At 48.8% G+C, this 23,360-nt stretch overlaps 1 protein-coding gene across 3 annotated transcripts in view; it reads right to left on the reverse strand.

Moving 5' to 3' along the window:
* TOX2 (TOX high mobility group box family member 2) overlaps nt 1–10,052 on the reverse strand; it is a 136,414-nt gene extending 126,362 nt beyond the window's left edge. For 2 of the 3 annotated variants that reach the window (XM_057432352.1, XM_057432350.1), the window contains exon 1: nt 9,867–10,052. In XM_057432352.1, coding sequence (XP_057288335.1) covers nt 9,867–9,968 — 102 coding nt within the window. In that variant the 5' untranslated portion in view covers nt 9,969–10,052. The remainder of the gene's footprint in view (nt 1–9,866) is intronic. The other variant, XM_057432351.1, reaches the window with a different exon arrangement.
* Between the last annotated feature and the right edge of the window lie 13,308 nt (nt 10,053–23,360).

Here is a 23,360-nt window from a genome sequence, read left to right on the forward strand (position 1 = left end):
AGCCTCAGCTATGATTTTTAACACGTATTTGTTTCTTTTGTGCTCTCATGCAAATGTGGTACCCAGCTTCCACTGATGTCTCAAGTTACATGTTGTTATTCCCACCAGGGTTTGGCCTCCCCCAGATGAAGGCCACTACATGCCCTACACCCTGTTTTAAAGGGCTGGTGGTTTATGAAACTAGAAAGACCATTTCAGTCATATTTTCCCCCTTTCAAAGCCCAACCCTTAGCGGAAAACATGATTTAACATAGTTTTCAAAACACCTATGCTTTGGGCTGTTTTAAATCAAAGAGTTGAATACTCCACGTGTACCGTTTGGTACATCCAGGACAGAGCAATGTCTTTGCAAGCAGATGGCCACCCACAATTAATCTGCCACCTTGACACAGTAATACAGGTTGTCAGTTAGTTAACACATGCCACTGGTCTTCAGTTCACTTCATGACCCACAGCCTTTCCTCCTGGGCAAGGTCTTTATCTGAAGGAGGCGGAAAAAGCCCCCAACAAAACTACCACCTAATAACGAAAACATAACTCTGGTTTTCTTGGCATCTAATAAATGTTCTCAGCTAGAACAGATTTATCAGGTTTAAGCCCACTGTGTCACCAACGTCCGTCTGCGGTGGAGGAGCCCAGACTGTAATTCCAACACAGGCTCTTAAACATACCCAGATTGAATCCTGCCTGACCTCACTGTCTGGCTGCAGGGTTAGCTCCATGGTGCTTGCTGGAAGGTTTTTCCTTCAAGGGCTGTTTGATCTTCAATCAACAACGCTTATCAGCAGTCAAGTCTGGCAGCCATTCCCCAAAGTTTGATATTTTTAACAGCACATTCTTCTTCTCCTTTGAATGCTATTGCGAGACAAGATAACACATCAGGGGAAAAGTTGCCTCCCTGGCTTTAACAGGGACAAACAGAGCAGGATCCTGTTGGGGTAACACAGACTTCCCAGTGCTACAGCAAGCCCCAGCTTCTGTGGTTCATGTTTCCCCCTCCCGTATTTCTGCTTTTCCCTCTTCCAGACGCAGTCTGTGCCCATTGCATCAGCTGGGACAAACCAAGATCATTCAATTAAGCGTTTCCAGAGGAAACTCCCTCTAAAGTTTTCATAAATTGAATTTCCACCCTGTCCAAGTTTCTTTCCTTTTCACTAAGGGCTCTGGGGCACACCGCCCCTCTTCTGACACTAGAAATTAGAAACTCAGTTCCCTACAAACACATCACTCTTCCAGGGTGAAGAAAACCCACTCTTCAAAGAAGCCCCCGTGGAAAATGAGAGATATGGAATGGATCTAAAATGTTATATTTTTGACAGAGAAAAAACAATCACCTTTATTTTAGGGTTCAGTAACTGTAAGTGATCAAATAAAAAGTCTTTTAATTCAGAGCCAGAAAGCAGCATCAGCCAAGGAGACCTGGAGCTCCCGAATTCCCCTGCTCTGAAGGCCCTTGGCAGCATCTTCCCATGGTGTAGAGGCAAGGTGATGGTGGAGATGGAGCAAAACAGCTCATCACTGACCAGCTTTTGGGGGAGAAAGATGCTCAGCCTGCACGCTGCTAGGAGCAGGACTGGGGTCCTCCAGCTCCCCACATGGACAAGCTGCAGTGAAACCAAGCTCTCTGTCCCATCGCCTGCCCCATCTCCTCCCCTACACAGGGTGCTTCCTCACATTGAAACCATTGCACTTCAGGGTTTCCCATCAGCTTAACAAGCCCTGATGAGCTGCACAGCTCTACCACCTTCCCAGGGAGAGGGAGGAGATGCTCAGGGAATAAACTACTCCATAAATCAGGATGGAAAGGTGGAACTTTCATAGGTATAAATGTGGATGTCCATGTCTTTGGAAGAGAGAAGCCTCTTGGGGTGCACCTCTCCAAGGACCCAGGTCTTCTGCAATGGTTGCTTAGCACTCAGGATGGCTCAAATTATTCCTAAAATAACTCCCAAATACCTGGGTACCCTGACATAACCCACTGGAGACAGAGACCCAGCCCAGTTCACACAGAGAATAAATGGCAGGGACACAAGACAATCCTTATCTCCCAACCCCTGACCACAGGCAAGCACAGGCTCCTCCCTGGAAGCAAAAAAGAGATGAAGATGTCTGCTTTCTCTAAAGCCAAGAAGAGGAGTGCAGTGTGCAGGCAGGCAGGTGGGAGAAAGGGGATGGAGCCTCCCTTAGTCCAGATGGGAATGGAAACTCTGAGTCACAGGCAGGTTTTACAGGAAGAAAAACCTGCTGATGGGATCCAGTTAATCCCATAGGAAAACAAAAACCACTCGTTGCCACTGCTGAGGGGGAACAGGATCCACATGCACAGCACAGTCCTCGGGAAGCGCAACCTGGATGAAAGGGAGGACAGTGACTGGAGGCTTCAGTTGTGCGGAACTGAAGATGGGCATCAGGAGGATGGACTCAGGGCAGAGCTGCAGCAAGTTTTATCATCCACCCCTCCTTGTCTAGCTCCTGCTAAATCATGAGGTCCTTATCATAGAATGGTTTGGGTTGGAAGGGACCTTAAATCTCATCCAGTTCCAACCCCTGCCACGGGCAGGGACACCTTCCACTAGAGCAGCTTGCTCCAAGCCCCTGGGTCCAATCTGGCCTTGAACACTGCCAGGGATGGGGCAGCCACAGCTTCTCTGGGCACCCTGTGCCAGCGCCTCAGCACCCTCACAGGGAAGAGCTTCTGCCTAAGAGCTCATCTCAGTCTCCCCTCTGGCAGGTTAAAGCCATTCCCCTTGGCTTGTCCCTACAGGCCCTTGTCCCAAGCCCCTCTCCAGCTTTCCTGCAGCCCCTTCAGGCACTGGAGCTGCTCTAAGGTCTCCCCTTCAGGAGCCTTCTCTTGTCCAGGCTGACCCAGCCCAGCTCTCTCAGCCTGGCTCCAGAGCAGAGCTGCTCCAGCCCTCGCAGCATCAAAACACAGGTTAAAGAAAACACAGGGAAAAAATAAAAGCACCATGAGAGCAAGAGGCTGGCCCTTAAACCAACAGAAAATACAAAACAGTGTCCCCATTTTCAACACTTGTGTGATCCAGCCTCCTGCGTCCAGGCTGCAATTAGAGGTCAAGAAACTGCCTCAGACCAAAACCACCCCAGTTCTGCAGAGAAGGCTTCTCAGAAGCCACGTGCAGCTGCAACCAGCATAAACCAGTGCTCAAAGAATCTTCCCATAATAACAATGAGTGGTCCAGGGCCCTAATTTAACACTTCTCTACCAGTTACACTGGCCTCAGAGCTGAACTGAAACCACACGGTGTCCGGAAGAGATTTAATTATATCTGCGGAGGTCACCCAATCAGCGCAAGACATTACAGTGGAGGAGAGAGATTCTGTGGCATAATGCAAAGATTTTTGCCTGCAGGCAACGCAGCAGCCAATGCCATTTTTCAAAGAAGAAATGGCATCCATCAGAACAAAACCACCAGAAGGAAACAATAGAAAGAGGAGGGGGGATGCAGATGATTAAAATATTGAAATCTGGTCCTATAAGTGCAAACCCAGGCAATTTAGCACCATTTTCAAGCACTTTGGGGCTTTTTGAGTGGCTTGATCAGATGTCTCAGTAAGTTTTGTTGCACATTTTCTCCCCCTTGCAGCTGAACTGTGCATCCCCCAGTCTAGGCTTTAATTACATGAAAACGTGTGTGTAAAATCACAGGGGTGGAACATTAGAGCTCAAACCTCCAATTAGGAATTAATGGGATCAAAGCTGGAATCACGCTAACACTTTACCCCGACTTGAGAAACGCAGAGTAACATAGGAAGAAGAGGCAGAGAGGGAGGTGCACAACAGCTTCAGACAGAAGCCTTGCACTCACTGGATGGAAAACTGTCAAGGAAAACACATTAGCAGCACATAACTTATTTTTAATGTAGAGCTGTTAAGAAAACACAATTATATGCTTCATTTATACTGAAAGATATAACCCAACTTATGGTAAAAGCATTTAGAGCTCGTTTTGCTAAAAAAAACCCCGAACAGATGAGCACAAAGGTAATAGGGAACAATTGTGCACCTACAGGGATAACCTCCCTAGCACACCATGCTCCAGCTCAGGCAGGAGCAGTCCTCACCTCCTGCTCCTGGTATCCAGCAGCAGAGAGATGCAAAGGGAAGGCAGAAGGAAAATAGGGGGTTTTCTGCAATTGCTGCAGAAATCTGATGACAATGAGGTGACACCAACCAGCAGGAAAGGAGCCAGCAGCACCCATTATTACAGCTGGCAAAAGCAGAGCCCTGGAGGAGCTCTGCCAGGGTTAGAAATGCTCTCCCCACCGCCCTGAGCAAGCAGCAGCCACGCACTATACAAGCTATGGGATGCTCTGATCTGTTATAAGCAAAACACAATTTATCAGCAGAATGTTTTCTTCATTATGGATGCACAGCCTGATCCTGGTGCCTGTTGCAAGCTCAGAGGGGTAAGTCCAAAGATGTACATGGATTTACCCCATGGTAATAATGCAATGGGCTTTGGACCGCTGATTTAGGAGGTAATGTTTATAACTGATTCAAAGCATCGTAAATGAATCAGAGAAACCTGCACGATTGTGATCTTCAGTGTTTGGTCTCGTGATGACTCCTCTGCTACAAGGACTTCACGGATCAGGCCCTCGACAAGGTTATTCGGAACTGGCCTCAACAAACATGTGGTTATACACAAGCCAGACTGGCCTTCAAAATATCTCCCGTTGTTCCAAAAACATCCAGATTAAAGGCTGCCCTCTGCATACACAGAGAGAACAACAATTTCTATGAATGGATGGGCATTCATTATTTAGCTCCCAATCCCTGACTTAAAGCCTAAGGCTAAATGGAGCTTCAAACGCTTTCTGCTGTGCAGCCCATCAAAGATGGCTCTGGAAAAAGCAGGGTTGTCCCAGTGAGTGGCTCAAACACTTGTCAGAGGAAGCCCTTGCCCATATTCAGGGCCTAAAAACTTAAAAATCCACATTTGCAAATCCACAGGAGCTGCCAAATGAGAATAAAATGGGCCCCAAATTAAAAATTTGCTGGACTTTGTTCCCCATCCAAAATCCTCCATCTCCAAAGAAGGATTTATGCTCCTTCAGAACCAAGCTGGCTTAGAAAGTAGAAAGGAAAAGAATTCATTTTATCTTGCAGAATAGCAAAGCAGTTCTGGAGCAGTGAAAAAGGGAGCCTGTTTGTCTCTGCAATGTACAATTGATGGTAAAAGTCAAAACAAAACAGAGTGCTCCACAGAAATACATTCACTACATCAAACCGGGCTCATTCCAGCAGCTCAGATCCTGTTTCTGAAGTGTTCTTAAGAGAGCAGTGGTTGCAGATTAATACTCATCTCATGACCAACAGATTTTAATTATCCATGATTTATGATGGTGTATTGGCAAAACAGGGGGTTTTACCAATTTATCAGCCTAAAAGGCAAGCCACAGGGGGTGTGCAGAGATGTAAAGCCACAGAGCCCTATTAGAAAGATCTGGGACAAGTTTTGATGGTGCTGATGAATCCTACAGGAACGGTCCAGGGTTAACAGCCCTCCCCAGCACGTCTCTCCCATTAGCTGCTGGAGGTGCCCATGGGTACTCCCAGTGTCACAGCACTGTGCTTGCTCCACAAGGATTATGTATTCCCAGGCTGGGCCCTTCTCCTCCCATCAGTCATTGCCCTAAGTGGAAATCAGGCATCATGCTAACCAAGCCTGAGCATCGAAACACCAGAAGCCACTAAGAAGAATGTATATTGAAATTTGTCTCTGCAGGAGAAACACAGAGACGTTAATTCACTCCCCCAGAGATGCCCCTGGGGAGCAGGATCACCTCTTGCATCGCAGCACACACTGTGTGAAAGAGGATGCGATGCTGTGCTGTGCTCAGGCAAGATTCCTGCCATAAGCCTCCCTTGCAAAAGTGAAGGCTGAAAAGGGAAAATTCCCTCTCTTACTTCGTGGACCTAAACAATTTAAGATCTAGGAAAATCCTTGATGGTGTATCAGCTGCACACCAGACCCGCTGCTAGAGCTCTGCTGAGAGCAGAACAAACCCTGTGTTATAAAACTGTATGCATTTTTCCATTGTTTACTTCTTGTGAAATAAAGATGTAAATAGTCTCCTTTGAGGTGAAGTGGGGAAAAAATCCAGATTTTCACAAAGCAACTGGCGGGATATGAAAATATCTCAGCCCAGAGCAACAACCCCCTTATGTGGTGCAGGGCTGTGCTGCCTGTGCTGTAACACCATCACAACACCCAGCAGCAGAGAGACACTGCCAAAGCTCCCCATCACCAGCAAGGGAGCAGGAGGGGGGCTGCAGCAGGTACCAACACCCCAGGAGAAAAGCCAGAGGGGACAAAGGGGCTTTAGGCCCATATTTAAGAGGAATCCAAAAGGGAGGTAGGTGCTCCCTTCCGTGGGGCTTGGGAGGCCAATGGCAGACACGGGCGTCACAGTGTGGACAAGGGCTCCCTGCAGAGATGGCACCACTTTCAGCTGAACCTCCCCAGTCCCTTGTGGCTGACGACTTAATGCATGAGAGGTGTTTCTGCTGTGCAGTTCCAATGGTGGAGCAGGTCCTGGATTCAGCTCATGGGGAGGAGGTGAGAGGCATGGGAATGCTGGTTGCAGCATGCCCTAGGGAGGATTTTGGGTGGCTCTGGGAAGGTGCTCCACGTCACCCCTGTACCTTGGGCTGAGCCCAGTGCAACTGTATAAACCAGTTGCACCGGTCACAGGAGCACCAGTCCTGCAGGCTGTGAGCAACAGCTCACCAGGTACAGGGAAGTTTGGGGTCAGCCCCACTTCCCAGCTCCCATGGCAAGCTGCTCCATCTGGGATCACCCACACTGGGGATCCATTTGTCCCTGCTTCAATGCCACCAACATGTCCAATTCATACCCCCCCCCCCACACACACACACCCCAAACACATTCAGCAGAGGGGAAGGCTCCTTCTTACCCTGCCTGAGGCATGAGGGACTGCCATCTCCACCCATGGGTGTCCAGCCCCTTGCTCCCCCACACCATTCCCTCCCAGTGGCCAGCCCTTCTAGAAAGCTCCAGAAAGCAGTTAAAGAAAGGGTACAAATACCCTTCTTGTGGGCATGCCTTGGCTGAACGCACGCTCCCATTTCATTATCCCTCTAAACATCCCTTGTCCTTTTAAAAATGGAAATGCTGATACACAATAGGCACCTCTGTAGCTGCAAAGAGAAACTGTGGCTTGCTGCAGCATGCAGGCAAGCTCACAGACCTCACAGTAACAATATGATGTTCAGTAAGTGCACAAACCAATCACATTAACATTTCAGGATGCTTTGGGCTAAAGCACATCTACCCGGTAAGCTTGCTGGTGAGGGGTGTGCAGGCAGAGCTTTGCCCTGCTCTCAGCCAGTTATTTATACCCAGTGACACTGCACAACCTCTCCCAGCCTCTCTGCCTCCACCCCCAATAAATAAAGACATAAACAAAGCACCTTTTTGGGAAAAATCAAGCTGAACCTGCACAAAATAAGGCCTTTAAACTGAAGGGCTTTAAAGCACCTTTGGTGAAGTGGGAGGACAGTGAAGAGCCTGTAAGTGCTTCTTGCCCAGGTCCTTCGTAAAGATGGATTTCATCCGGGATACCTGCATGCAGTAGCAGGAGAACGGATTTTTCCAGCCCACCCTCCCCTCCTCTGTAGCTTTTTTAAGTGGAAATGTGTTGAGGCAGACACTGGCTGAGCCCAGCTCTGGGATGAGGCACCAGCACTGGATGGGAGTGATGGGGTTGGGACCAGTGTGAGTTTTGGAGTTTCCCACAGGGTCCCATGCAGTTCCAAGAAGCATGAGGCAGCACTCTCCATAGTGAGCACAAGGTAATGAAGTGCTGGTGGTGATCCTCAGCCATACAGCACCCTGCACCGGCTGGAGAAGCTCCCTGAAGAGAAGGCAGCAGGCAATAGGTTTGGACCATGCTGTGATGCTGAAGGTAAAACTGTTCTACCTGCATTCGACCAGGAAAGAAAAGTCGACCCATTTCATCTCCGACTTCCTTCCAGCAGCCTCATCCCACAGAGAAACGTGCACAAGCCAATGATATTTGATAACTCAGAAAAGAGGAAATAAAGAGAGCCCTGAATATCAGAAAAGGTAAGTCACTTCCTTCCTCCCGCTGCCTCAAGATCCTCTGTAGCAGTGGCAACAGCAGCATCTGGTGGCAGTGGTCAGTACCGGGGTGCTCCTCTCGGGTGTCCCGTCCACCCTGGGGAAACGCACTCCTCGTTCTCCAGGGCTGTGCTCGCTGCAGACCCCGAAGATGCCATCTCCCGCTGCAGCACCGCGCAGCAGCGAGGACCCTCCGATCCACTGAGACCGCCTAATCCGGGACTTATCTCAGGGATTCAGGCCACGGATGAGCGGCCGATGTGGGGGCCCGTGTGTGCGCCCCAAGGCTCGGGTGGGAGCTGCTTGAGGGCGCCCGAGCCATGGCAGGGCCCGCGGTTCTGCGTGCAAGACCCAGCTCCCACACGGAAAACTGGGAAACAAACTAAAGCGATGTTCACATCTAACAACTTCTTGGTAAACCCGAGTCCCTAAAGCCAGCAGGATTTGGGGGTGCCGCAGCTCCCAGCGGCTCACGCTCACACGATCCCGGACTTCCAGCTTTCACACTCTTTGCAGGAGGCCGTTTCAGCGGCGCGGCCGACTTGCTCCCAGGTGACCCGGCTCTCGATAGTATTTTAAGAGTTTATTTAGCAATTTAAGAGCAACGACAATAGTAATAAACCAGTTTAAAACGAGCAGTACGAGGGTGCAGAAGAAATCAGTTTAAGTTGTTTCCTTTCAGCTTAATCAGGCATATCAAAATAAACACAAACGCTGAGGTTTGCTATAGCTTAATAAAAAGAGATAGCCCAAATGATGGAGAACACTTAAATACATACATTGGCACGTAAAGATTAACGTGCTGATTCTGGGAAGCCGCATAGGTTTCCTTCCTCTTGTTTCTAAAGAGTTTGATCCCGAAGTACCACAACAGAGGCCGGAGCCGAGAGCACCCCGAGCTGCAGTCCCCACGCAGGAGAGCATTTTCCTCCCTTTATTAACTTTTATCAGTGCGATTCCCCGAGGCTGGACCGGGAGGATGCAGCCGGGGGCATGTCTCGGTCCTCCAAAGGACTCTGACTCCTAAAGCTTCGCTGACGAGCCCTCAGCGCTGTTCACCAACACAGGCGGCACTCGGAGAACTCCTCATCCGCGGAGCAGAGCATCCATCCCCTCCGTTCGTCTCCTCCGAGATGAAGGAAATTTCCTAGAGCACCTCCCTCGCTCTCAAATGTCCCCTGCGGGTCCCTCTCTCGTTACAAGAACTGGGTGCTTTGCCCTGCGGCTGCAGTGAGCGGGGAAAACGCAGGTCCGGGACCTCTCCCCGCCGGGCTGGTGCTCCGGGAGCCCGCACCCCAAACCAGACCCGGAGGTACCGGTAACCTCAGAGCGGCAGCTCCGCAGCCCCGCAAACAAGGTGCGAAACACCTCAGCAAACAACAACAACAACAACAACAACCAGCAAAGTGCCCGACAACAACCACAACAACCGAGTCCGCACGGACCCCGCTCCGGGCCGAGCGCTCCCGGGGGAAAAACACGAAATAAACCCACGATGGCAGAAATAAAACAGCCCCGAAGAGCCGCGACCGCTCCCAGCCTGCCCCGAGCGGCGCCGCTGGCTCGGGCTCCCCCGCCCCGCCGGGGCCGGGGCCGGGACCCGACGGCTCTTCCCGCTCCGCTTCCAGACCACTTTCAAAATTCCCTCCCGCAGGAGCCAGCCGCCGCCGGCACTTTTCTTCCCCCCGCTCCGCTCCCATCCCCGGCGGGACGCGCTGGGCTCCGCCGCGCCGGTACCTTGTTGCAGTGATAATAATCCAGCGGCCCGAGGCAAGTGGGGTCGGCGCCAGGCAGGGAGCCCACGGCGGTGGGTGCGGAGGGGTAAAACCGAACGTCCATGCCGGGGGTGCGGGCGGCGGCAGCCGGGGGCTCCAGCGGGCATGGACCCGGCTGCGGTGACGGCGGCGGTGCCTCTGGCGCGGGGGGCGGAGACGGGGCGGGCGGGGGGGCGGGCGGTGGCCCCCGGCCCGCCCCGCTCCGCACCGCCCCGCGCAGGGGCCGCTATTGTTCGTGGCGGGGCCGGGCGGCTCCCCCCGGCGGCACCGGCACCGGAGGGGCTGGAGCCCTTCAGTGGCGCCTGCGAGGGGGGAGGACGGGCGGGCAGCCCCCGGCCCCAGCCCACCCGCTCAGGGCAAGGCTGCGGCAGCCGCCGGGGCAGCGGCAGACCGAGGGTGAGACCGGCTCCCGCTGGCTGGTGCGGACCTTGTCGCGTCTCCTCTGCCCCTCACCGTGCCCGGTTTTGGCCTCCTCGCAACACGGGACGGTGCCAAGCAGCTTCCTGTCTCCCCTGCGCAGCTCCTGGTGCCCAGCCCTGGAGAGGGATGCTTCCCATCGTGCCGATCGACCCTGGAGCAGGGGCCTCGCTCCTGCAGAACCTACATCTCCCGACACCCTCTCCTTCAGCAGAGAAAAGCCGGTCTCAGCCTCCAGCACCAGTGTTGGCTTCAAGGCGTGCAGACCTGAAGCCTCCCACCACCCCAGGCCACCTCCCCCTGTGACCCCACTGTTGGAGGAGCAGCGGTCATCCACTGCCAGCCAGCAGCGCTTCCAGTCCCCACACTGGTGTGGAAAGCCCAAATCCCATGGGGAAGAAGGATGCTTTGGGGTGTGCAGGGTGGCCCTGGGGTATGTGTGGCTCTCCCATTCCTGCCACACGCTGCAGGCTCTGTGCAATATCCCTTTCTTCCTTCTCACAACAGGCCCCTTAGAGAACCAGCCCAGTGGAGCATACTATCATATACGGAGCATTCTTGCAGTATGTTATTCCACTCCCAGATGCAGTGAGTTACTGCAACTGATCCATATGCTCACAGAGAGCTAGGAGAGGGCTGACAGCGCCAGTTTGCTGGCAAATCTCCGATGGAAATGGCCTTTTTTTCTTTGCAAACACCGTGACACTTGCAACACGCACCCTGCAGGACTCTCTGTGGCTGGCAAACTGAGCTAAACTGATGCCGAGTTCTTCCACAAGCATCTTCCATTGCAAGAGTGTGGCCAACACTGGGAGAGGGGAGGTGGGCTGGGGGCTGGAGGGAACGCCAGCTCTGGGAATCAAGTGATTATGTAAAAATCATAGCTCACATTTAAACTAAACCCAAACTTTTAGCCCTTGTGATGGTGGAAAAAATATTGATTTGATGTTAAAAATTGATTTGGGCACGAAAACTACTTCACTTTTATTGTTATTTCTTAAACCATTTGATTTTTCAGGAGAATCGGCATCAGGCCTTCAGCAGGCTCGGCTTCTGGGAGTTCTCCATGAGGATCCAAGGGCTCCTGGTCAAATGCATTATAGAGACATAATACTTTGGATGACAACTTTGTGCTTAACTGATCTGCACACATCCTGGTTTCCTCCCTCCCTCTTCCAGCAAATACTGACATACCAAATTATTAGAGCTTCATTCTTTCTGCACAACCCTCCCAGGCAGAGTGACTGGTATATTATGGAGTATAAATAATTAAAACTAAACGAGAGTTGTCAAAATAATGGAACAAAGTGTATTTTGTGAGGCATTATTCTGGCTTGTTTATCCACAAATGCAGTAATTAGTAAGCAGCCTCTGAGTCATTAGCAAGGCTTTAGTGTATTATTATCTTTAATAATTATCATCATTATTATATTCCATATATTTGTGGAGTCATTGCTAGCAGCTTTATGGTTAAGGCTGAATTGGCTTTTTCACTTACAGGAGGATTTAATTCTGTTGTTTCCTACAAAAATCAATACATTTCAGCCCCAAACCTACAGCCACTCCTCAGCAGATACAAACCACTTTCTTCCCAGTGCCCAAGACCCCACAACGGTCTTATTCAAACCATTTTAAGAGCTCATCTTTCCCACACGAAGCACCGTTTCCTTCCTGCCTCCTCAGATCCCCAGAGCATGAGATTTACAACGAGCCCTGTCAAACTTTGCACGTTCCTCTGCCTTCGTTAGACCTCAAACAGAGAATGAGCTCAAACACCCATCACCACAAAGTGTTACTGCTATTAATATCATAATGCTTTTTTTTTTTACATCTATGTATGCCAAGGGAAGCTGGCAGAGGAAACGCTCCTCATCAAACAAATGTTCTTACAGCTCACCTCGTGTCTCCAGTGTTTCTGCTTGTTAGACTGTCAGAAGAACAGAACCCAGCGAAGCTGAGCATTGGTTGGCTTCCTGGCACAGTCCTTGACCAGGGCCTGAAGAATAACATGTCATGATGTGCCTCCAGCCTCTGCCCGTGCCTCAGCATCTCCTACTGCACCAGAGGGACCTGCCCAGGCTTGCCATGTGTTCAGGAAGCCCCCAGCTTGTACCTGCTGTTAAATCCTTCTTCAGCCTGTTTTTATCCATATTTCAATGTATATTGTCCCTTGTCTGCCCCATAGAGCAAGTGGGGAATCTACCAGGAGATGCAGATTTGTTTGAACTCCCACTTTCCTCCAGCATTTTGGCGTCCTTCTCTGTGTAGGAACAGCATTATACAGCCCCTCGCTGCCAAGGCGGAGGTATACATCAAATCACAGAGCCTTCTCTTCTCCAGGCTGCCCCAGCCCAGCTCTCTCAGCCTGGCTCCAGAGCAGAGCTGCTCCAGCCCTCACAGCATCTCCGTGGCCTCCTCTGCACTCGCTCCAACAGCTCCACATCCCTCTTGTGCTGCTGCCCCAGAGCTGGATCAGCACTGCAGGGGGGGTCTCCCCAGAGCACAGCAAATGAATCCCCTCCCTGAGCTGCTGCTCACGCTCTGGGGGTGCAGCCCAGCATTAATGGTGCAGAGCTTCTTCCTGGCATATGAAGAGCACACTTCATGTCCTACCTGAGCAGCACGGCCTTGCCTGACTGCCCTGAGGGCACTGTAAATGTACAACCGGTGTTGCCCAAGATTCTGGTGAGCATGGCTGCAGCTCCTGAGCTCCATGCCGGAAGGTGTATGCACAGAGCAGACGTGCTCCTGCTGTGTCACCCATGTCTGGATTGCTGCAGAGCTCAGGAAGTAGCAATGTGCCCTCATTACACTATAAGATCTCTCACTGTTGTCCACACTGAGAGAGCTGAATGAATTCAGGCACCTGCAAGGTTTTTCCCAAGGTGAGGAATTTCCAGTGCATGTGTTTGAATGCAGATATTTCACCCAAACCCCACTTTTTGGTATCTATCCTGTCTCTGAGTCTTTCCCAGCGGGTCATACAGAAAACAGCCTCTCCTTTTTTGGAGCTGGTGGCAACAGGAGGGTGGCTGAGCATCCCTGGAAAGCCCAGCTCCACAGGAGCCATTGGAGCAGGTGGATGCTGAGCCTCGTGATGACAACATGTTGGCTCTCTCCTGGTGATGTCTACACTGGACAGGTCTTACCTGTCAGCCGCGGAGACTCATGTCAAGGTATCAACAGTCAAGCAAGGAGCATCCCAACAGCACAAAGAATCGCAGGGCTCAGCCGCAGCCTATGCACCCATCACTGGCACCAACATAACCTGTAGGAATAATTCAGGCCAGTTAGATCTCAAAGAAGCACCCTTTGGGGGGTTCTCACTGCAAGGGTGACCTAGGACAGAGGGGAAATAAAGACTAAACCTCCAGGGAGGTGGAGTGTGCTCAGCCACTGATACCACATTTCCCCACTGCAGCACAGATCCGCCTGTGGGGCTTGAGCAGAGCCTTTTCCTCACCATGGCGTGCCCTGGTGGTGTCTTCCATGCGGAGCCAAGTGCCAAAAGGGACAGGGAGAAGTGGTGCAGAGCCTCCTCAGAGGAGCAGTTTTCAAGTGGCTCAATGGCCCAGCCATCAACCAGCAAGACACCTCCTTGGAACCACAAACAGGGGACCAAGGGAAAAAAACGAGTCAAGACCTTGTGTTTTGGCCAAGTGTCAGAAGGTGATTGATAGGAAAGGTCCAGGGTGGCTGAAAGCACAACAAAACCAGTGTTACCACCTGAGCTGCTGCCTTCACAGCAGAGCTGAGCCATGGAGCTGAACACAGAAGGGAAGAGATGCTGTTCTTGTTGCTCTCTTCACAACTGACTCTTCACAAACCCCACAGTGTTTGTAGCTGCTTTGGCTGGGTCGTTGGAAGAGGAGCTCCAAACATGACAACTCACATTTCATGCCTAACATTAGCCCTGGGACAGGAACAGCAGAGCATGATTATCTCAGCAATCCCATTTAAGCCACACAGACTCCTCACAAAGAAGAGAAAACTCTACAGCGAGTATCTAAATATTAGACTAAACCTGAACAATCATCATTTCAAAGGCACTTTTTAGAAGCAGGAAAATGTGTCTGGATCTATCAGCTTCATTATTTGTTTCCAAGTAGTCCTCCTCCTCTCAATGCACCATCTAAAATGCCTGCTGAGATGATTTGAAAATAATTTAGCACATTGCAGTTTATTACTTTAGAATATAGATATCACTTTTCCACTGTATTATGCAGCTATATTTTGACATTTTAGTCTTATCCCCAGTTTATGTCTGAGAACTATTTAATGCAGAGCTACATTCCCATTCCTGCTAGGAAGTACGTAGCTCTCTAAATATTCAGGAGTTTCATTGGTCATAAAGATGCTGAACAAATGGATAAAACCAATTGCCAATAAACACAATGCAAATGTGTACATTAAAATGCAATGAAACTGGATTAATTAAATCGGCACTGGATCTGGATTTACATGTGATACAAAACAAAATTAAATGCAGCTCAAGAGCTTCCTAGTACTTTCAAACGGGGCTGATTGAAAGTGTGTGCATTTACCTGCGTGGGCTCTGGGTCAGGAACTGTGCTGGTAAATAACACCATCCACGATCTAGATAAGCTAGGTTTGACCCACAAATCAAGGTTATGAGTTTGGTATTTCATGTCATTTAAAATTTAATGTAAAATTGCATCTCTGCTAACAAAACAGATGGTATTAGGCCTTCTTTTTGGCATTGGGTTTTGGTACCTGTCCAAAAAAATCTTCTTGACATCCTTTAAATGCAGCTATTTAACCACCTGTCACTTTGCTTTAGATGCCCATTGAATTTCTGACAGGAAAAACATTATTTTGTCTACACGTTATTCCCTGACACAAGAAAAGGAGCACATACACAGCAAAGTTTACACGTTGTGTGAAAACCTGCTTAAAAAAAGAGAAGAGTTGTTACATGCTACTAAGGCAATTACTCCATAATTAATGTCATTGATAGGATAAAACATTCCAGAAACCCAAATACAGCAAAACAAAAACAAGCCCAAACGTGACAGAGAAGCATTAAGGATTTTTCACATCAACTCACATTGTTCTTCTGCCCACGTGAAAATATCGGCTGTCCTCTGGTTAAATATCTGCTTCTCCTTGGTCAAATACCAAACTGGCTGATGTTTCTAAGTAAATCATTTCTCCTCCAAAATCTCCATGAAGATGCTGAAAACAAAAGTTGCCAACACTGCAAAATATATCAGTAAGTTCCTTTTTGTGCTCAAGGTGATACCTTGATACATCAAATCCAGGTTCTGTGCTTCCTCCCAACCTTCAGGGTATTACCCAAATGGAGTTGCAGGTAGGTGGAATCTGTAAGATCCTCACCTGGCTTTCTTTTTATGTAAGGGAAACATAAGAAAGCTTGAGTTTAGCACATTTTATGGAGGTTAAATGTAACAAACACAGCTGCTCTGATTACCCACTTGTTCAAGTCTTTGAAGAGATTTGGCAGCAAACATCAAAAACCTCAGAGGAGCAGCTCAGGTTTGCGAGGTGAGGATGACGTGTCAGCATCATGGGGAGATGGCATCATTGCTTAAAGGCAAAAGCTTTTGCATGAGGCCTCCTCTTTCTGAGTTCTCCCAGTAAACCTGTTCTTTGGGGTGACAACAAGTGGGCTTGAGAATGATGGATAATGGTTTGCAGAGCCAGCTCAGGACTGTGTAAATTGTCCCTGTTTCAGAGTGCCACAGCAAGCTAGGCTCAGTTTAGGATATACGTGATCATCACAGAATCCCAGACAGGTTCATGTTGGAAGGGACCTTAAAGCTCATCCAGCTCCAACCCCTTCCACGGGCAGGGACCCCTTCCACTAGAGCAGCTTGCTCCAAGCCCCTGTGTCCAACCTGCCCTTGAACACTGCCAGGGATGGGGCAGCCACAGCTTCTCTGGGCACCCTGTGCCAGCATCTCAGCACCCTCATAGTGAATTATTTCTTTTAGTGATGTAGCAGGAGGAGGGTATTTGATAGTTTGCAGCAGACCTGTCCTCTCAAAGACCATGTGTATCACTGCTGCTGGACGGAAGTTTCAACACAGGAGATGAAATCCTTTCCCTAATAAAGGCAGAGAGAACCTTGTCCCTAACCTCACCTCCCCAAACCCATACCGAAACATACTCCTGATTTCTCAAGGTGTCAAGTGACCAGCAGATCTCCTCCCCCAAGATGTGGGGCAGCACATTAGAAAATGAATTTACTTGCCACATGCAGACTGGGGAGGCCAGTTGCAGGTGGCTTGAACAGCCCTGACCGTGGGCTCTGTATTCACATCTGTCCCGAGTTTGACTTTGACTTTGTTTGGCTGCTTGGCTGCCTGGGTATCCTTGTTTTCTAGGGAAGTTAACAGCTTGCCCTCCTTCCTAGTGCTGCTACATGGGAGGAGAAGATTATCTGAATGATTTGCGCTTGCTTAAACCTGACCTGGCCAGTGACTCTCTTGTAAATTAGGGCAACAAGGTAGGGATGGCTACAGAAGACAGAGGGGTCTGCACTCCATGAAGCGGGGTGCTCAGGGATGAGGACCAGACCCATCTGGGGGGTTTTAAGCCAGTGCTGCCCCAGCTCTCGTCTTGGCACGCTGGCACAGTGAGCACCAGCACACCACACAGATGTTTATAATTCCTCCAGGACAACGTAAGCTTTCCACCCGCAAACTGTAAGCAAAGAAGTGGGTTATGTCCGGGAACATAAATACAGGCACAGACTGAGTTTACAAGAGTTACCCCCAGGCAAAGGAGAAGGCCTGCAGGAATAGAGAGAGGTGAGCTTGCTCTGCTGCAGCCTGGGGAAGGTGTCACAGACCCTAGAGTTTGAGGAGGTGATGCTCAACTCTGCCTGCAACACTCTGGTCAAGGTCATCGAGCCTATAACCCAGCCCACAAATCCAGTCAAAGACCTGCCCCTACACCAAGGTGGACACGCCAAGGCCCATGTTCCCTCCTTGATCAATGATATCCTGGTGGAGGTATTTTTTCTGCTTAAGAAATCAGTAAACTCTAGTGGTTTCCTACCTTTTTCCCACGTGAGCAGGGTGGGAATCACTCTATCCCATCCTTGCCAAGGTGGAGCTTGGAGCCGCTCCATTTCGCACGCTTGGAACACTTAGTGAATAAGGTTTCTGTAACTCCATGTTACAAGAAATGTTCAAAACAATCTGTCAGGGTCTTGTGCCACTTGTATAATAGAGGAAATTAATCCCAGGTGCCTCCCCAGGCACTGGCAGGAGTATTACACCAGAGATGAATTTGGCTCCGTATCTTTAATTTTACTGTGCAGTCGCCGAGAAGAAGTATCGCTTTTGATTTCAAGGATGTCACATACTGTGACCAAGTTTAACAGTTTCTTCAGTATTCTTCCTCCTAAAGCAAAGGAGGCATTCCTTATAACTCCCCTTTGAATGACTGTCTCGCTCACGCTCTGAAAGTGATGCAATTGAATCATCATGCTGGTTCCTTTTGAGGGGTGAAGCCGATGCTCTCCTCTTCTACCCAGAAGAATTAGTCTTTCTGAGAGCATCTCTCCAGATCTTCAATGCAGCAGAGAGTGATTTTTGGTTTATAAATGATCTCCTGAGCTTGCAATAGTTGGCTTCTCTCACTAAACTTATTCAATGTCTTGGCAGTGGGAGGGTGCTGCTGTGCCCACCTCAGCCCAGGGAGAAGATTGGTGGCTGGTCTTTGAAATTAATTCTCCTTTTTCAACCAGTTTCTTGGGGCTCTGCGGTGCCAGGGAGAAAAAAAATAATGTCTGTTGTGGGATTTGCCAATGGGTCCAGGATTAAATGTCAAAATCCATTTTCTAGTGTTCCCAAGCCTCTGCTTTCGCTTTCACCCAGCGTATCATTGCCGGGCACTCTGTGGCACGGTGGGAATTTCCCAGGGTAGCCTCTGATCTGAAATTAGGTACATGTGCTACACTTTAAAAGTGGGTTTTGCCTGTATTCCCACACATGCAGACACGCTGCACCCCTACTTGTCAACCCCAAATATTACACCTTAAGAATCAAGGCTAAAATTACACCTCAGCTTCCGCTTTATATATATATATATATATATATATAATATTTTCCTTTCCTAGTGACAGAAAGTTACCTTTTTAAGGACAAAAGTTATAATGAACCTGGAGATTACCAGTGGTTTCTAGCTATTTCAGCCTGCCCTGGGATGACTCCTGCTTCTACCATCGTTCTTGTGGGGCTAATGGAGTGAGGGAGAAGAGAGGTATGACACAAGTCTAACATTAGGCATTTGTAATGGCATGACTAAAGCGCTTGAGAGTCTGAAGCTTTGAACATGAAGAGGTACTCTGACTCCCCTGCTTTTGGCAGCCTTCCGCCAGGGTTTCTGCTGCCCATGGAAATGCTGGTTGGAGTTATTAGCTCAGCCTTACAAACAATGGATTTTCCTTTCAATGGCAGAACCAAAGGCTTCAGCAATGCCAGGGAAGGTGCAGGGAATTGTCACGGGTTAACTCCCAGACTGTCTTCTGTCTGAAACAAAACTGTCAGGTTATTTCCTGCCCTCTGCATCTTAGGATAATTACATTAGTCAGGAAACAGAGCCCTGCTTTCCAAGTGGAAACTGAAAATGTCTTGGGCTTTAAAATGTTGAAATGAGGTATTCTGAATAGTTTCAATCTCTCCCCCCTCCTCTCTTTGTCCTGCAGAAAGAAGTTGCAAAATTAATACAAATCACAAATTGGTTAACCCTGATAAATTCAGTCTTCACCAAAAAGGTATCTCCTCCATCTAATGCCTGAGGATGAGCCCTGCCTGCTTCAGGCCCAGCTGCAGAGACCTTGGTTCTCAGCTCTGGACACCCTGGTAAAATACCCCAAACCACGACCCACACTCTTCCTCCTCTTCGTGTCTGCCCCTGTTCTTCCCTCCCCATCCACTGCTGCTGCCTCAATGCCCCTTCTGCCCTGACAGTCCCTTTGCTCCATCCTGCCTCTTACTTCTGCCTCCTCTCCTTGGTCTTCTGGGCTTGAGTTTCACCTTGGCCACCTTCTCTCTTTGCCTATGCAAGAGCTGCCCCCCACATAAAAGCAGCAGCTGTCACTAAACATGCCCAAGTTTCCTTTTCTTAGTTTCCTAAGTTCTGCAGGCTTATCAGGAAACTTGTACAGGGGTGTTGTAGAGCTTCTTCCACAGGTTTTTGCTTTGATTCTTAGTAAACCCCATCCCAGATTCTGCCATATTACTGCTGCTTTCCTCCACACACTTAAAGCCAGAAAGGCAGTCCTTAAGCAAGGCAAACACCATGAACTCAGCATGGGTTGTGCAGGCTGAGCTGCTCATCACATGCTATGGATCAAGTGAAAATACAACCTTCCAAAAGCCAAACTGCAGCCAAACTGCACCTCTCCACAGCTCATGTCCTGACCTCTGCACCTTCCGGATGAGCTTGCTCTAAGACACAGCATGGGAAGTGTCTGGAGAGATGTCTTCTAGGGGAAGGCAGGCTGTGGGTAATGAAAATCAGACTTAGAGGGAAATCATGTTAAATTTAAATGAGCAGTGGCTCCCATTCAGCAGCACACTTGTGCTCATGAGCATACCTGCACTCAAGCAGACTCCATCTGTACTAAGGACTGGGAACATCCAGTCAACCTTGCTCAACAGCTGCTGGAGGACACACGTGAATGCAGGAGTGGAAAGAAAGATTTACCTCATCCTGACATTCCAGGGGGGATTTCGGGAGATCCCATGTTACACTGACACAAACACCATTCACCACTGTAACGGGCAGGGACAAGGCTCCAGGGGTTTGCCACCAGGAGGGGTTCCTGTGAACATCAGAACCTCATGGCTCACTTTGTGCATCCAGGGAGTCTTTGGATCTCAGCAAGATTTTTGTCACATAGGATAACCTTAATAAAATGCCAGTAAACCACAATACTTCCTTACGGTCATGAACTGGGGAGAGGAGATCTCCACAGAGAAAGTTTTAATGGCTAATTATTCCTTTTTAAAGCAGATAAAATGGTTTCTGCAAGTTAAATATGAAGTAAAATGAAAATAAAAGGACAAAACAAGTATTCTTTTCCTGCGGATGCACTACAGCTCTCACTGACAGGTCCTGGCTGAGCTCCTCGGCTGCCTGGGCTGTCATGTCCTGTCCCGGGCCACAGCAGGCTCAGCACTGTGATGCAGAGCAGAGCTTGCATCTCCCGGAAATCCATGTTTCCCCATGAAAGGAGAGCCTCGAGATTTCAACCAGGCCTTTGCCAGCTGACTGTGCAACTAAAGAAAACATTGATGTAATTCAATGAACAATGAGGAGCCCAAACTTAGCACAATGATCATTCTGGCTTTGTTTTCGCTTTCTGCAGCTCTGCACAACATTGATTACATTCACAGGGGCCATGCTTGCAGAAACCAAGGTCTGCGAGGGAGCACATTCTTTGCTTGCGTTAAGAGCACATCCTGCTCCATGTGAATGCAGTCACGAGCAGACTCTAACGTGGTGAAACCCACTTGCACAGCACAAGTAAATCACATCTGAGTGTCTGTGATAGCACTGCTTACTCCCCTTGCTCCCTTCTTCACGCATGAAGCCCCAGATGATGTCCAAGGGTTCTTGGCTTGGGGGCAGAGCTCTGATACCTGGGGTATGTGGGAGCTGGAAGGCAAGGAGAAACCTGCTCCATCCACTGCTGGAGTACTGAAATCATTCCTGGCCTGGTTTTCCAGAGCACCCACTTCACCCAGCTCTGGACTTCATCACTCTAACATGAGTTTCGTTGTTTTATGTATTCAGGTTGGATGGGGCTTGGAGCAACCTGCTCTAGTGGAAGGTGTCCCTGCCCATGGCAGGGGGTTGGGACTGGATAAGCTTTAAGGTCCTTTCCAACCCAAATCATTCCACAGTTCCATGATTTCTTTAAGCAGCAGCAAAGGTCCTTGCATTTCTCAAAGGCAGGGAGCAAGTAGCTCTGTGCAAGAGCAAGAGCATTCATTGACATAAAAGGCTTTGTTTCAATGCTACCGAGCATCGAGTGGCTGCAAACACCAGCCACTAAACCAAGACTAACAACAAGCAAACAAAGACAACCCAGCAAACTCAGTCTTCTCTGAATCTTTGACTTTAGCATGCATGTGGTTTGATGGTTGTTTTCTGCAGGAAGTGCTTATCCCTCTCAGGTTTTAAATGGGGGCTGAAACGAGCCAATAGCATATCTTGAAACAATAATGTAATCCCTGGGTGAATTCTTTTTCCTGGCTGGTAAAACAGGGCCCCCAGTCTGGCCAGTGCGCTTTTTTAGGTACTTGTATCAGTACCAGCCATTCAACATATTGAGGACATGGCAAAAGAGGATATGAGAGCAGTGGCCAAAACATCTATAAATTATCCTTCAATATTTAATTCCAGTGAGGTTTTTTTTCCCTGTTAATCTTTCCATGTCTATCTGAATGCAAGTTTCTGAGATCACTGGGAAAGACAAACAGACACTGGTGCTGGGGGCTCCGAGGCAGTGTCATGGGCCAAAAGAGGGTTGCCTTGAAGAGCCAGATAATTAGATTTCAGATGGGAAACAAAGGACAGGAACAAAGCAGAGGATGCTCTCACCTGAGCAGGGAGGATGCCAGTGGGGCCCCAAGGGGTTGTGGGCAGGGGTCTGTGAGGTCCAGTGTGCTCATCAGCAGTCTGGGAAGGAGAGCAAATGACACAATGAAGATGTTTGCAGATAAAATGCAAAGTATTCCTGTATTTCCTTAGGCCAGCTTTGGTGCTGGAGGAAAGGTGTTGTGGAGCAGCCACCCAGATTACTGGGAAGCTGCAATGGCAGGAGGAATTCGGTGGCAATAAATAAGTAAGTTCCTGCTGTTCCATCTTATTAAATATTGCAAGCAGTCCTGATGTTCCCTTTCAGAAAGGATATTGGAGAACTGGAAAATTTATAAAGACAGGTTTCAAGCATGACTTGTGAGCTGCCTCCATAGGAGCAGCTAATAATAGGATAGGTAAATACATAAGACTTTTAGCTTGGAGAAGAGACCATTGAGGGAGTTCTGATACAGGCTCCTAAAATTACGAGTGTCATGGAGGAAGATGCTCAGGAAAACCATTTTACTATAAGGAAAAAAAAGTGGGACCTGTAGGAAATTACCCCATAGTAAGTATTTGTTCACCCCATAGCAAGTTAAATTGTGGAACTCATTGCCATTATGAGCACTATGGGACCAAGTGTACAGGTGAGTTTAAAAGGGACAAGTTCTTGGAAGAAATTAGTTGTGATGACCTGGATATAGAACATCAGGAGCTCTCTACATTTGTATTTTCCTAAAGCTGAGCTAATTCCCTGGGGAGCTATCATTCAATACAAGCTCTGTGTCTTTTACACATTCCTGAAGCAGTCTTTGTTGGAGATAGGATATTAGGCTGTATGGGATTTAGGAAGTGGACTTAAAATCATGCAATCAAGAAGAAGAATATTGCTGATATGGGCCCTGACCTCAGAAAATGAACATGAAGTAATCAGCTTCAGTAAGTTCTGACTTCAATGTGACAAGGAAATAGGGAGGTGGGAAGTGCTATAAAAGCTACAAATGTTATTAATGAATGTGGTAGCTGTTTGTTAATAACTTATTTGAGGAATATCTGCATTATCCTGGTGACAGAGCTGAGCCAATTGTATATAAAGAAAATATTTATGCTGTGATTTGTTCACTAAGTAGCAGCAGGATCATGAAGGAACATTCCAGTCACATGCATCAGGCAGAGCCCCAAGAACAGTGTTTTTCCTACACAAACCACTTCATTTGCAAATACTGGGCCAAAGGTCTCCCCTGTGCAGAGGTTTGTGTGTATCCATGTAGTAAGAAGCAGAGTTTGCATCACTTTGTAAAGCCACACCATTACCTCTCTCATTTTGCTGAGTGCCCCGGGCCAGGGACAAAGACTGACAGACCTCACCATGGTTCAGGTTATGTCCTGAACTGAGCACTGCTGTTGCGGGAAGCCTGTGCTCTCCACATAGAATCCCAGCCTGGTTTGTGATGCA

The sequence above is a fragment of the Pezoporus wallicus genome, unplaced genomic scaffold, assembly GCF_028554395.1.
Source record: "Pezoporus wallicus isolate ANWC-B61680 ecotype Strahan unplaced genomic scaffold, APGP_CSIRO_Pwel_v1 contig_8090, whole genome shotgun sequence".
Taxonomy (NCBI): domain Eukaryota; kingdom Metazoa; phylum Chordata; class Aves; order Psittaciformes; family Psittacidae; genus Pezoporus; species Pezoporus wallicus.